This window comes from Aspergillus karnatakaensis, assembly GCF_047715665.1.
Source record: "Aspergillus karnatakaensis strain CBS 102800 unplaced genomic scaffold BJY04scaffold_37, whole genome shotgun sequence".
Classification (NCBI taxonomy): domain Eukaryota; kingdom Fungi; phylum Ascomycota; class Eurotiomycetes; order Eurotiales; family Aspergillaceae; genus Aspergillus; species Aspergillus karnatakaensis.
In genome coordinates this window covers 151,106-163,591 of record NW_027395749.1, presented here as the reverse complement: position 1 = coordinate 163,591, position 12,486 = coordinate 151,106, and the positions used below count along the sequence as shown (strand labels likewise).

At 50.6% G+C, this 12,486-nt stretch overlaps 5 protein-coding genes across 5 annotated transcripts; 1 reads left to right on the top strand and 4 right to left on the bottom strand.

Annotated features, from left to right (window-relative positions):
• Positions 1-145: 145 nt before the first annotated feature.
• BJY04DRAFT_193619 (uncharacterized protein) lies at positions 146-2,501 on the bottom strand. Its single transcript, XM_073711935.1, has 2 exons — positions 414-2,501; positions 146-357 (listed from the first exon to the last, which is right to left on the bottom strand). The coding sequence occupies exons 1-2, from the start codon at positions 2,206-2,208 to the stop codon at positions 302-304; spliced, it is 1,851 nt and encodes a 616-aa protein (XP_073569320.1). The 5' UTR covers positions 2,209-2,501; the 3' UTR covers positions 146-301.
• A 184-nt stretch (positions 2,502-2,685) lies between these two features.
• On the top strand, positions 2,686-4,079 carry BJY04DRAFT_93562 (arylformamidase). The gene is made up of 2 exons (XM_073721326.1): positions 2,686-3,045; positions 3,117-4,079. The coding sequence occupies exons 1-2, from the start codon at positions 2,918-2,920 to the stop codon at positions 3,901-3,903; spliced, it is 915 nt and encodes a 304-aa protein (XP_073569319.1). The 5' UTR covers positions 2,686-2,917; the 3' UTR covers positions 3,904-4,079.
• A 143-nt stretch (positions 4,080-4,222) lies between these two features.
• BJY04DRAFT_229058 (casein kinase II subunit beta family protein) lies at positions 4,223-5,494 on the bottom strand (the record flags this gene model as incomplete). The annotated part of the gene is made up of 2 exons (XM_073718974.1): positions 4,774-5,494; positions 4,223-4,711 (listed from the first exon to the last, which is right to left on the bottom strand). Exons 1-2 carry the CDS (start codon positions 5,209-5,211, stop codon positions 4,223-4,225), a joined length of 927 nt encoding a protein of 308 aa, XP_073569318.1. The 5' UTR covers positions 5,212-5,494.
• Positions 5,495-6,067: 573 nt separating this feature from the next.
• Positions 6,068-8,156, bottom strand: BJY04DRAFT_229056 (glycoside hydrolase family 6 protein; the record flags this gene model as incomplete). Its single annotated transcript, XM_073718973.1, has 6 exons — positions 7,297-8,156; positions 6,977-7,230; positions 6,790-6,927; positions 6,470-6,727; positions 6,172-6,413; positions 6,068-6,118 (listed from the first exon to the last, which is right to left on the bottom strand). The coding sequence occupies exons 1-6, from the start codon at positions 7,569-7,571 to the stop codon at positions 6,068-6,070; spliced, it is 1,218 nt and encodes a 405-aa protein (XP_073569317.1). The 5' UTR covers positions 7,572-8,156.
• A 655-nt stretch (positions 8,157-8,811) lies between these two features.
• On the bottom strand, positions 8,812-11,806 carry BJY04DRAFT_208631 (NADP-dependent oxidoreductase domain-containing protein; the record flags this gene model as incomplete). Its single annotated transcript, XM_073714011.1, has 5 exons — positions 8,812-10,128; positions 10,782-11,223; positions 11,281-11,529; positions 11,581-11,709; positions 11,784-11,806. 5 exons carry the CDS (start codon positions 11,804-11,806, stop codon positions 8,812-8,814), a joined length of 2,160 nt encoding a protein of 719 aa, XP_073569316.1.
• Positions 11,807-12,486: the final 680 nt, after the last annotated feature.

The following is a 12,486-nucleotide window of genomic DNA, read 5'->3' as shown; positions in this document are numbered from 1 at the left end:
AAGAAGAGTGACTGTCAACGGTTTGTGTGGATGAATCGAACATTTTCCACCGCCTCCGCTGAAAGTGGTTAGCGTGCCAAGATCTCAGGCTCATCCGACTGCTACGGAGTACAACAATCACTTCATTATTATTATTCCAATCTGCTATAGCACCAACTTATTGGATCTAACTCAAATTTAAGCGAATCTCTCAAATTATATCTACAAACAGATGAAAAAATAAAACATTTGGATATGCAAACTCAACGGCATCTTCTACAGCTTCTCGAGACTTTGTTCCTATAAAGCATTTCCGTTCAAGTCAAGCCACTGCGTTCCAGACCACTCGCCATGGATACTTGAGCGGCTCATTGCTCGGTGGGCCTTTGGAGTCTTCTTAAATTGCTCCTCTAGATACTCAAGGTCGAACGCAGGTACCTTGCCGAGCTCGGGCGAGGGTGCTCTCTCACTGTGACCCGATGGCCACGCTAGCGGTTCTTCTCTTATCAGCTCGTCGTCAGGCAACGCATCGATCGCAGAGCATATATGGTAGCGATGGGCTTGCGCAAAGTTGGTATAAATGGCCATGGCAAAGTTATAGCACCTCTTTCGGTGGTCCACCAGGGTCCAGTTGAAAGAATCGAGAAGTACACGCCGGTATTCAACGTTGTGTTGTTCGTCAACGACTGGGAAGTGGGCATGAAGCGAAGCTTGGTCTGGACTCAGTGATATGGAGAATCCAATGACTTTGCCATTGAGCTCTTTGACTTTATTCGGATGGACGCGTCTATAGAGCTCGACAACGCCCCTCATGCCGACAGTCATGCTGTGGGCATTTTGAAGGTCCGCCATTGCCAGTGTTCGAGGTTTCTGCTTGATCTCTGTCGTGAAGAAGGGGAAGAAGATCCCATTTGGTCCTTTGAAGTGGGAAATCGAGTAATAGTCAATATATCGCTGCAAATTGGCCATCTGGTCCGAGGTGAAGGCATTCTTGTTGAACCCCACAGTATGGTCAGGTTGAGGCAGCGGAACATGATACTCTACTCCTGGCAGACCCTGCAAGAATCGCGCTGCTAACCCTGGACCCTGGTCGTCGAATGGGACGGAGCAAGCCCATGACTCTGCTAACCTTTCTTCCAGCCATTTAAACTGGACATCGCCATTGCGTACCGCTATATCTGGAGATGGAAACAGCAAGTCCCGAACAAGGTGAATAAGACCGGTTTCATTAGATAAGCGCATCTTTGCAATGATATACTTGAGGTTCTCTCCCTGGAATCTCTCATCATCAGGGTGTCGGCAGTGTTGGGTGAGAAGACCTCGACAAAGGTTTGAGCTGCGAAGATCGAGGTTATCATAAGAACAACCAACCGCAACACCATACCTTCGAGCGTACTCAGCGAAACGATAGTCATAGAGCTCGTCGCGAGCTCCACGACAGACTAATTCTCTTGCTCCTCGCCCACTCCATATGGGCACTTCCTGGGAATTCGTATACCTAGTGATCTTTGACCCGCTCAATCCGGTCAGGACTTTCCCCGAATACTTTTTCAGTTCGGCAAAGGGACGAACGGGTACGGGGGGCACTTTACGCCCTGTAGGAAGACGACCATTTCTCGGATTGTATCCTCTAGGGTGCACAGCATTTGGAGGCCACCTCATGTGTCGCACCCAGTAATCCGTTGCGGGCCTCACATGCTTGCGGACCTTCTTCTTACAGCATGCGCACGACCTGCCCGAACAATTCTGTTTCTTGGAGAGACAATTAGCATTTCCATACCATGTTAACATAATAGGGGACCATCTTACCGCTGCAGGTTTGGGAGGTACCGGGCTTGCAGATCGCTGTTTGGGTGGTCTTCCTCGACGAGGAGCTTGTTTCGAAGCTGTTCCCTTGGGTACTTTCCCACGCTGTGCTGGTGAACCAGTGGATGTCGATGTGGATGTTTTTGCCGCTGCAAGCGCTGCGGCCGCAATTTCCGCGAGGCGAGCGGCCTTAATCTGCTGCAGCGTGCGGAGTCTCGGACTGGTTCGACGTTTCTCAATCATTCTGGTTGTTTGTAGGCTTGTAAAAGCCGGCCAGTGAGAAGCGGAGTTGATTCGATAAATATGCCACTTTTCTTGAAAAATGAACAGGTCGGTGTCGTTTTTATAGGTGGGCTGGACGATAGCACTTGATGTCGTGACTTGCATACATTCATTTAACCTGTTGTTTTGAGAGACTTCCATAGATGGGTTAGTATAAAGGATTCGCCAAGGTCAAAAGAGATTCGGGTTGCGAGTGTCATTGTCATAGTTTATTGTCGGGGACATGATCGAGTCCTTCCTGCATATTGCTCCTTTCATATGAGACACACTCGGATAAAGGAGTATGCAGATTCGTTGGTGACTATGGGATCCGTGATTGTGTGACCGGGTTCTTTGTTCATACATTAGACAAGTAAATGGAAGTCCCTGAGTACGGATTACCCTTCGTCAGCAGCCTGCGAGGACTTGGGCAGCGAGTCAACCTGGAGATCTCATAGTAGGCAGATTAAGTAAATCCAGCACCAAAAGCCCTAGAAGCCCAAGATCCATCCGGAACACCCATAAGGGCACTCCGTCCCGGCAACCCAAAAACTGCCGCTGCAGTCTAAATTGCAAACCGCTGCCCATGACAGGCCGACAGCAGGAAAAAGTAAAAATCGTATCAAGCTCTATCAACCAGTCAAATTGCATTTAGTCACGAAAATTATATACTCCCGCAAACGCCGATAACCGCATCGGCAGATTGATAAGATATCCCCACCACAACACACTTCGTCATAGGCAGACAGGGCTCGGCCTACGGAATCCTTTGCCTATATAACACGGGGTGTTCGCCAAAACGTCATTGATTCTATTTCTCGTCTACCTACAGTCAATATTGCCCTTTGAGGTTCAGAGCAGAAAGGCCACAATGTCTCTAGAAACATATGCCTACGGCGACCACGACCTCCAAACCGTCACTGTCGCAAGACCATACCCCGCACCAGTTCTTGATTCCTCTTCCCCAGAAATAGAGCCAGACTCAGGATACTGGGTAGTGTAAGTCTCCTTCCTCAAGCTGAGCGATCTCTCAGCTTCTTAATGATGATTGCATTAACATGCACCAACAGCTTAATCCACGGCGGCGCCTGGCGTGACCCAACCCAAACCGCAACAACATATCTCACACCCGCCCTCTCAATTCTCACTTCCCCGCAAGCTAAAGTCACAACCTCCTCTCAAAGCCCAAAACCCATAACGGGCCTCGCCTCAATCTCCTACCGCCTAAGCCCGCATCCTTCACACCCGCAGACCCCTGACGAGAACGTAACGCCGCATACCGCATTCCGAAACGCGAAGCACCCAGCGCATCTAGAGGATGTGCAATCCGCGCTAAAGTTTCTGCAAGAAAAATTCGGGTTTGGGGGCCGGTATATCATTGTTGGACATAGTTGTGGGGCAACGTTGGCTTTGCAGAGTGTTATGGGTTCTCTCTCTGGGGGTAGGAAAGGCAATGGGTATGAGACACCGATTGCGATCCTCGGTATGGCGGGCATCTATAATCTGCGTCTTTTGAGAGATCAGCATAAAGGGATCTCTGCATACCAGGAGTTTATTGAGGGGGCGTTTGGGAAGGACGAAACGGTTTGGGATGCGGTTTCTCCGGGCGTGGGGGGTGTGGATGGGTGGGACAGCGGAAGGGTTGTTGTGCTTGCGCAGTCCAAGAGGGATTCACTTGTTGATGAAACGCAGAGTGAGGGAATGAAGAAGGTGCTTGGGAGTTGGGAAACCAAGGGATCGAAGGCGGTTCATTTCCTGGAGATTGAAGGTGAGCATGATGAGGCGTGGGAGAAGGGGACAGAGTTGGCGAGGGGGATATTGTTTACAATTGAAAAGCTGCAAGAGATGGGGCTTTGACTGGTTTTGTCAGCGAATACCCCTGATATGTTTTGCGATGCGCTTGCTTTAGAACTGGAGTAAAGGTAGATTTCATATGATTTCGTTATGTCCCATGTCATGAACAGCAGGTATCATGAAACTAGTGCACATTAGAAAAAAGGAAAATAGACCGGCCATTTTCAAGCTTTAACTCCTCCATGATCGTGATCGTACTCGAACAGAAGAAAAAGATACCATACGCCGGATGCTTCATGTGCCACGGAAAGAAAAAAAATGACGGGGATCGAAAAGTAACATCACCACAATATGTGCTGTTCATCGCATATTAAGAAAACACCTAAGCAACGTCCATACGACCCGAGGCAAGATCATGTATTCTGGCTTCCTTGGGTTCGCCAGCTCGTTCCAACTCATCCTCGTCCTCAAGCTCGTCATCCTCGTCGTCCTCAATGTATTTGACCTCCACGCCGGCCTCACGGAGACGGTCCCTGGTCTCCTCGCGATAACGATCCTGCCAGCGCGCAAGGGCAGCGCTAGCATGAACGCGGAAACCGTAGATGCGAGGCTCGTAGCGGCGAGTGCTCTTCTCCGGGAGGAGTGCAGGGTAGACCTGGAAGAGCATGCTAGTAAAGGAGGTACCGAAGTACGCGCCGTCGATCGCGGCGTGTCTGGACGACTTGGGATTGTAGATATCCTCGCACTTGGAGCAGTAGAGGCGGACAGTGCTCATGTTGGCAATGTCGTGCTGACTGGTAGGGAGGAGTGGGTGGCCTTCGCACATAACACGAGGGCATTTTCCGAAGTCGCCTTTCTTGTACTTGTCGACCTAGAAAAGAACTGTCAGCCTTTTATATTTTTACTTTCCTGACTGTCGCTGCCACTACATACCATTTTGGCAAGACCACGAGTAGTGACAATGTAACGAGCGTGGACAAGGCCATACAAGTGGCGCGCTGACTTCTCGATCTGCTCGCGAAGGTCGTCATCCGCATCGAGATCGAAAACGTCGGTCACGAGATCCAGCGCATACTGATAGTAGGGAACCTCCGTGTTCAAGCCGGTAAGATTGAAGCGATCGGTCAGGTATTCTTCGTCAATCTCGCAAAAGTACTCGTTGCCACGGAATGAAATGAACTGTGAGCGCCAGTTAGGTTTCGGTCTTGGAAGTGGAAGTGTGTACGGATAACGCTCCCGCAAAGAGCGCATAGCAGGACTAAGGTCGGGAATTGAATCGCTGGTCGACCGCGCCGCTTCGGACCCTGTAAAGAGTTCGTGCATGACAGGGCCAGGATCCGACAACGAATCCGACTCAGCAGCGTTCGCCATCTTGTCTTGGAAAACGCCAGTGCAGAGCCTTGAGACGGGACGATGTGAAGGATGCGTTCTGTGTCCGGAGGAGAGCTCCTAAAGCCTCGCGACCCAGACACTGGAAACCCCTCCCCCGTCTCGGACATAGCAGCCTCAACGCCGCAACAACACTGGCGTCCCTTCCTCGACAGGCACCCCACAATCTAATCACATAGATAGAAAGCGCTAGGGAACTTACCCAATCTCTCCAGTAACTGGTATAGTCGCTATCGGTCTCGCTGTTGAAATCCTCCATCATCTTGAACGGTCGACTCGTGGGCTCGAGGGGAGGGGTATCAGAAGGTTATTTCGCTGCAACAGTTCCTGACGAACCAAGGTGACCTAAGCGGAGACGGCCCCAGAACTGTAAAGTGGGGACGATACGATCTGGTTCAAAGCAGTCAACAAAGAAATCCTTCAATGCAGAAGTACAGGAGTTGCTAGAAGAACGAACGAAAGGCTTGCAGTCTCCAGAATGATGCAGTGTGTGTCTTCACTATTTCTTTGGAGGCTGTTATCAGAGGTTCTTCTTGTTCAGGCTTAGCGCGGGGTTAGCGGTCAATCCTGCCTGTTTTTATTTCACCGCCTAAGGTTGCTATTTCCAGGTATAGTTAACTATACATGCTCAGTCTCCCATGTTCTGTCCTTCACCAACCTGCAAGTCTTTGTCCAATTTCTCCTCGGTCCGATTCTGACCTTTACGAGCTAAGAGACATTGGTCTCCTGGAGGATGAAGATGACCCTGCTATTTGTATCATACATTCCTAAGTCCTCTTCACAGTTCACTCCACTACCCACGCGTTTCTTTCCAGAAGCCTAGCAGAGACATGAGAATCTAGCTACCAAGGGGAGGGTTCGCATTTGCCACAAGTTGCTCAAAATATGCCTAGTCACAATATCAGTAAACGAAAACTTGCTGTTATCGGTGAGGTTTCTTACTTGGAACCAAGTACCAGCTTCGGGAGCCGGCTGGAGAGCAGCAGAGACACCACAATGCGCATCATAACGATCAGCACTGGTATCGGAAGTGCCATCGCTCTCACCACCAGGCTTAATCCAGACAAACGCATCAACCAGCTCATCACCAGTCTCCGTTGTCGGGCGTACACCAAAGCCAGTTCCTTTGGCGTTGCACCAGTCACCCCATTCGATTTGGCCCGTAGGCTGCTTGCCGTTGCGGCCTGCACCTCATTAGTTCGTACTTCATTGCTGATCAACCTTCTAGTGTGGAGCTTACCAGTGTCAACAATAAAATGAGCGTCCCAGCCTGCCGCGGAAAGCACTGGAGCGAAGCTGTTGATGTAGCCCTTCTCATCGCAGACGGCATTTTCCGAAGTGTAAGAGGGACAGGTGTCGATATCAAAGGCGTTGTAGTTTGCAACGTTGGTTGCCAGACCGCGAAGAGCAGCAGGGGCTGAAGCGTTCTGGTACACACCCGCGTATAGCTCGGCTGCTGGGGCGAGATTGGCGGGCCATCCCAGCCATCCGGCATGACCTATGCGATGTTAGGTCTGAAAGACACGCAAAGACTTGGAATCGAAGCCTGTTGCTACATACCAGCGTCAAGGTACATGGACACGTTGGGAAGGTCCAATTGAGTGATGGCGTAGTTGGTGCACTCGAGATAGGCTTCCTGGGCATTGGCACACTTTGGCACACCCAGATTGGTTACCAGATTCGCCAAGCTGTCGGGCTCTATAATCTCTCAGCGTCATTCCAAGAGACAAGTGCTGGAACAACTGACCAATAACCAGAATGATGTTCTGATCAGAGTACTCCACTACATGCTCCCGAATAGTATCAATGTACGCCTTGTACTTCTCAACACCGCCATCAGCAATCGCAAGCTCGCCGTTGCTAGCCAACGCCGCACAATCACGATCCGGAAGGTTATAGACAACAAATATACCGGCAACGGGAGGGCTTGCTCCGCCGTCGTTCAGCTCTTTGATATTAGCCAAGTACTCACCCATGGAGGGAACTTTGTCTCGTCGATCCCTATCGCGGAGCTTATCAGTATGCATATTTGAGAGCAAGCGGTCACCAAGGTCAAGGAAAACTTACATCCAGTGGAAAGACGGAATCTCAGCAGCGTGGCTCGCTTGTTCCGCCAGGGAGCCTGTCATAGAAGGCACCGCCAGGCTGATTACCTCAGAGCTGTAGTACGGGTTGGCATACTGCTGATAACCCTCGAACGGGTTTCCTGTTGCCGTAACAGCGGGACCTGAGCTCGTCGGGGTTCCTCCTGGCGTACTGGTAGCCTGGGGAAGAGCATTCACATTCAAGGCGTTCAGAAGCGGCACGAGGGCCAGAAGAGCCCGTACGTTGGTGGACTGCATGGTAAGCGAAGCTCGAGTTTGATCAGTAAAACCGAGATAATGGGTGGGTCTTTCCCTGGTCCTGCAAGGAAAGAGTCTTTTTGGCTGATGAGCTACTGAATCCAATCTCAATACCGAGCGAAGGGGCTCTTTATAGACTCTTCATAGCCTAGCATGGATGAACATGGCCTGCATTCCACGGCTCCGCTGCCGAAACGAACAAGGAACACCCGGACGAAGCAGAGTGCCACTTGGCTAATCTGTCAATCTAGAAGTCTGGAGTATACAGATGGGGAAGTGGTCCGTTTCTCAGGTACACAGCATAATGCTCGCCAAGTTGCAGCGATAGGTCTGCATGGCAACTTAGACGGGCCTTCTCCGTCCCAGAAAGGGTACAGGAGCGGATGATCGTCATCACCCACATGGGGTCAACCGCCACGGGCGTTTCGGTTCCTGAACTAAACGAGAGGGATTTCAGTTGGTTGTTTCGATTTGTGGCGTCTCTTGGTTACCCCAGGTAGCTATGAAGTGGCGACTTCGATCGTTGTCATCATCTAGTAGAATAAACCTTACTCCTATAAAAGCGCCAGAGAAAGACAGTCAGGCCAATTATATATTACCCTCGAATACCTCAAGGAGTCAGCTCTAACCCCCGTACGAAAACAACTCTATCTGTGGACTTTTGAGAGACGGCAGGGGTTACGGACCCGGGGGTGAAGAAATCCCCGCGTGTTTCATCTATACCTAGAACACCCCACAAAGACATGGATGGATGTCCTCCGACTGCGTCATTGTCCATTTGAGTTGCTAGGACCTAGATAGGTAGTCCGGCCCCCGTGCAGATTAAATTACTCAGGGCTTGCTTTTAACGCTAGCTGCGTTGATGCGTAGATGCGTAGATGCACCTTTATCATCCGGACACGGACGTTCCTGGCACGGGGTGACGGTCCGGAATTCCTTTACACAACATCTAGTGGTTGTGACTTCCGGGAGGGTTAGGGGGAGAGAAGTACATGTTAAGCTAATTATTGTGTCAATCCGGGGGCGTCGACGCCATCAAAGCCACCCAAGCCACCAGATTGGGTTTCTTGATTTCCTTTCAAGCAGACTAGAGTCGCTGAGCTGTAAATACTTGGTCAAGCTGTAGAGAAATATCTTGTTAGAGGTATAGTGAATTCTGTAGCATAGTAGTAGAGCAAGATATATACAAAAGAGAGGACTGTCAAAGTCTGATATCACAATTCAGAAACAGTAAACAAAACTAGCGATACGTGGCCGCCTGATCACATTCAGCTATAAACTTGCGTATGCCATCAGACCCATCATACTCCGACGCACCCTCAGGAAACCCATAACTCACTGCATCCGGGAAGAATGCGCGATCGCCGAGCTCGCTTACGCCAATGCTTGAATAACCCGATGGCGACTTGGCCCAGGGATTTGATCCGAACATCGTCACGTCGTCGAAGCTGAGCTGTTGTGTTGAGTTTTTTGGGTATCCAAGTGACGTTTGCGTGCCTTCTTCGCCCGACATCATTGCCTGCCAATCAACTTCATCGGGCCGCGATGGAATGACCTCTAGTCGGAAGAAGTAGTCTTCTGTGTCGGAGGATGGAGAGATGCTAGGGGCGAACGGGAAGAGAAGGGCGAGCTCGGCACCTGTGCGTATGTCGAAGTCCGCATCTTGCATGATCTTTCCTCGCTGAACGCCGACTTCATCGCAGAGTCGCTCGACTGTTTCAGCATCGCAACCTGGGAATCGAACTCTGATCGTTGATCGGTCTTCAAGCATTATAGGTAAATCACCTAAAGTAGCTAGTCGTTTCAGATCATTCAGAATCGCCGCGAGATCCTTGAGGGCACGGGCGAAGTCGGCGGAGAGAAAGTCCAGCAGACCCTCGGAGTTAAGGGTCTCGATCTCGGCATCAGCCGGGGCGAACTTCTTTTGAAGGCCAAAGGCAGTAATGGTGGGTGAAATCTGAAAGTCGACGAAAGAGCCGGGTGCGGTACGAGGAATGGAGGCTATCTTTCGCTCCGCCTCATCCTGAAGCACGGTCACGGCCTTGAACTTCTTGTTGCCGGTAACAGAATCGACTCCATCAAATCGAGCCTTTTGCCCGGAGAGGAAGAAAGCCCTCACCCCAACAGACACATTATTTATAACCTGAGCAGGTGCAGCAGGACCGTGTGAAAAGTACCGAGCTCCTCCAAAACGGCCTGCTCCGATAGCATAACCCCCCGCAGTACGGCCGAGTGTACCACCAGTAAGGTTCGGTCGAAGCGCAGAGGCAAAGGGTGCTCGGGAGGTAAGTCGATTGATCTTTGCCGCAATGCGTGATGTTCGATACGCAGCCTTCTCTCCTTGAACCGCTCCTTGGAAGTACGAAGCAAACGAGCCTGCTGCACGAGTAGAGAAGTGGCGACTGCGGGCTTGACGGATAGCTGCGGCTCGATTGATCGGCTGTTTGGGGGTAATACGCGCATATGCTGGTTGAAGACGATATGAGACTTGTTGCGCTTGTTCTGGAAATTTTGCTCTTATAGCTTTGTACGCCTTCGCATAGGCGAACCTGAAGAGCTGTCAGCGACCGAGGTGAAGTATACAATGTGGCGAATGACTCACCTAGCTGCTCTCCAAAACTTGGGGAGCAGCAGGTGCCCACTTGACGGAGGCATCCTGAGATATTTGGATCAGACTTAAATGAAGAAGAGACAACAATCTCATTCTTGAGACGGACCCTTGATGAGAGGAAGAAAGGAGGAGGAAGATAGATGCCTGATGATGGAGTGTTCAACCCCGGGGTGGCGGTGCATGTGACCTTAGGCACGTGCCTGAGGCACGGTAAGAACCGGAACAACCTGCACCAATTGAATGGTTTTTGTCAATGTTGAAATTATCAGTGAGCATTGCTGTATTAAGCTAGGATTTTACCCAACTCTACAGGCTCTATTTGCTTCTAAATATTGCGTCTGTTGACGTGGTTGAGGCATCTGTCCCGCGGAGTAGACGCGAGTCTCACAGCTTCGAAGTATAAACTTTCTTATCACCACCTATGTTCTTGAAATCTCTTTTTGGTAACTGAGTTAGTGTATTTCCTACAAAAATTGGAGTATCAGATGCACCAAAAGAACATGCTTTTTATGTCTATATTTTTCTGGGCTATCTTCATTAACCACTTACTCATCATCGCCAAAGAAGACCTTGATGGGAAGCCAGTCATCGCCACAGACCTTGAAGCGGTCCTTCAGGTTGTCTAGCTGGTTGATCTCCTCATCAGTCAACTCCCAGCCATCGACCTCAAAGTTGGCATCAATGCGAGATTTGCTAACGGACTTGGGGATGACACTCCATCCCTTCTGCAGACCCCAATTCAGCAAAACTTGTTGAGGTGTCTTGCCCTTTCTCTCGGCCAACTTCAGCAAAGTAGGGTCCTTGTAAAGTGGGGAGTTTGTGGATCCGAGGCAAGAGTATCCGGTAGAGTGGATGCCCTTCGATGTGTTGTAAGCAACTAGCTTAGGCGAGGGGTTATTTGGGTGAAGTTCAATCTGGTTGACGGCTGGAACGATCTTGGTGCTAGGATCGTTCAGGAGGATCTCCAAGTTCTTGATTCCGAAGTTCGAAACACCAATGTTGCGAACCTTGCCGGTGGCAGGAAGCTTCTGCAACTCTTGCCTATCATCTGGTTAGTATTATGGATTCAAATCTTGGGAGGGGTGACAAAAGGCGTACCATGTCTTGATGAAGTTCCAGTCAGGAAGGTGCTTCTTTAAGTCGTTCGGGTCGGTCGAGCTGGGCCAGTGCATGAGGTATAGGTCGACGTAGTCGACGCCTAAGCTCTTAAGCGAGGAATCAATTCCCTCGGGGACGCGGTGGTGCCATGGGTTGTCAAGCTTGGTGGTAATCCAGATTTCCTCGCGAGGAACTCCTGAGTCGCGGATACCCTCGCCGACCTCGTGTTCATTGCCATAGGCAAGTGCACTAAGAACCACAGTGAGATCTTGCCCCAAAAGGTCGGACGCCGTGACTTACGTGTCAATGTGACGGTAACCCTTCAGCAAGGCGTTCTTAACAGCCTCCCTGACCTCGTTGGGCTTAGATTGCCATGTGCCGAGACCAAGAGCGGGGATCTTGTCACCGGTGTTAAGGGTGTAGGTCTTCCTAAAAGTAGGAATAGATATCAGCAATTGCTCCGTCTGCTGTTCGAGACGAACACGTGCACTGCTGTAACTTACTTCGTGTTCTGGAGGTTCGACATCTTGCTTGATTGAGGGGAACTTCTGAGGAAAGAGAGAGGGCTGGTAGTGTATCGTAGAAAAATGAGAGCCTGGGGGAAACTACCCGAGCAAGGGGAGCTCGTTATTTAAGATTGCGGATTGGAGTCTTCTCCGACTCGGTGACAGCATAGCAGGGCAGGTCCATCCAGCATCCCCGAGGGGCAATGATGCCATTGGAGGGGCATCGAGGGCTCCAAGTGGGGGTTCTGCTTGAGATGGAACCACCGCAAATTAGCCGTTTTATCCTAGCCAGTTACAATCGCATCAAATTATCCGTCGATGGAGCAGATCAACCATTGAACGCGGAATTGAATCTTGGAGCCCTCTTTATCGGACAAGATTCTGTAGATTTCGAAGACACCGACTCCTTTCGCCGTCCAGCCCTGCTCCGTCGGAGACTTGGAGTCGGAGCCCGTGCGGGACGGTCTCTAATCTCGATGCCTGAGGCCGCAAGTGATGGATGTGGCTGGGAGTCACGAGTGGGATGTGCCACTGCATATCTCCAATCACCACCGCTTTTTTCTGCCATCCCGCCTCCGCACCGGAAGAATGGCTTGGTCCAAGCTCTCCTGACACTGGCAACATTTGACGTCCACTGAGTTCACTCGGGGATTTCTCATACCAAAAATCTCATTGCTCCTATTCCTACTCGTCAATTGGC

Bases quoted from the DNA above. Each gene is read 5' to 3' on its own strand.
- BJY04DRAFT_93562 (XM_073721326.1), top strand. From the start codon at position 2,918: ATGTCTCTAGAAACATATGCCTACGGCGACCACGACCTCCAAACCGTC. The intron at 3,046-3,116 runs GTAAGTCTCCTT...ATGCACCAACAG, and splicing joins GACTCAGGATACTGGGTAGT to CTTAATCCACGGCGGCGCCT.
- BJY04DRAFT_193619 (XM_073711935.1), bottom strand. From the start codon at position 2,208: ATGGAAGTCTCTCAAAACAACAGGTTAAATGAATGTATGCAAGTCACG. The intron at 358-413 runs CTGCGTTCGACC...CCAAAGGCCCAC, and splicing joins GCCCGAGCTCGGCAAGGTAC to CGAGCAATGAGCCGCTCAAG.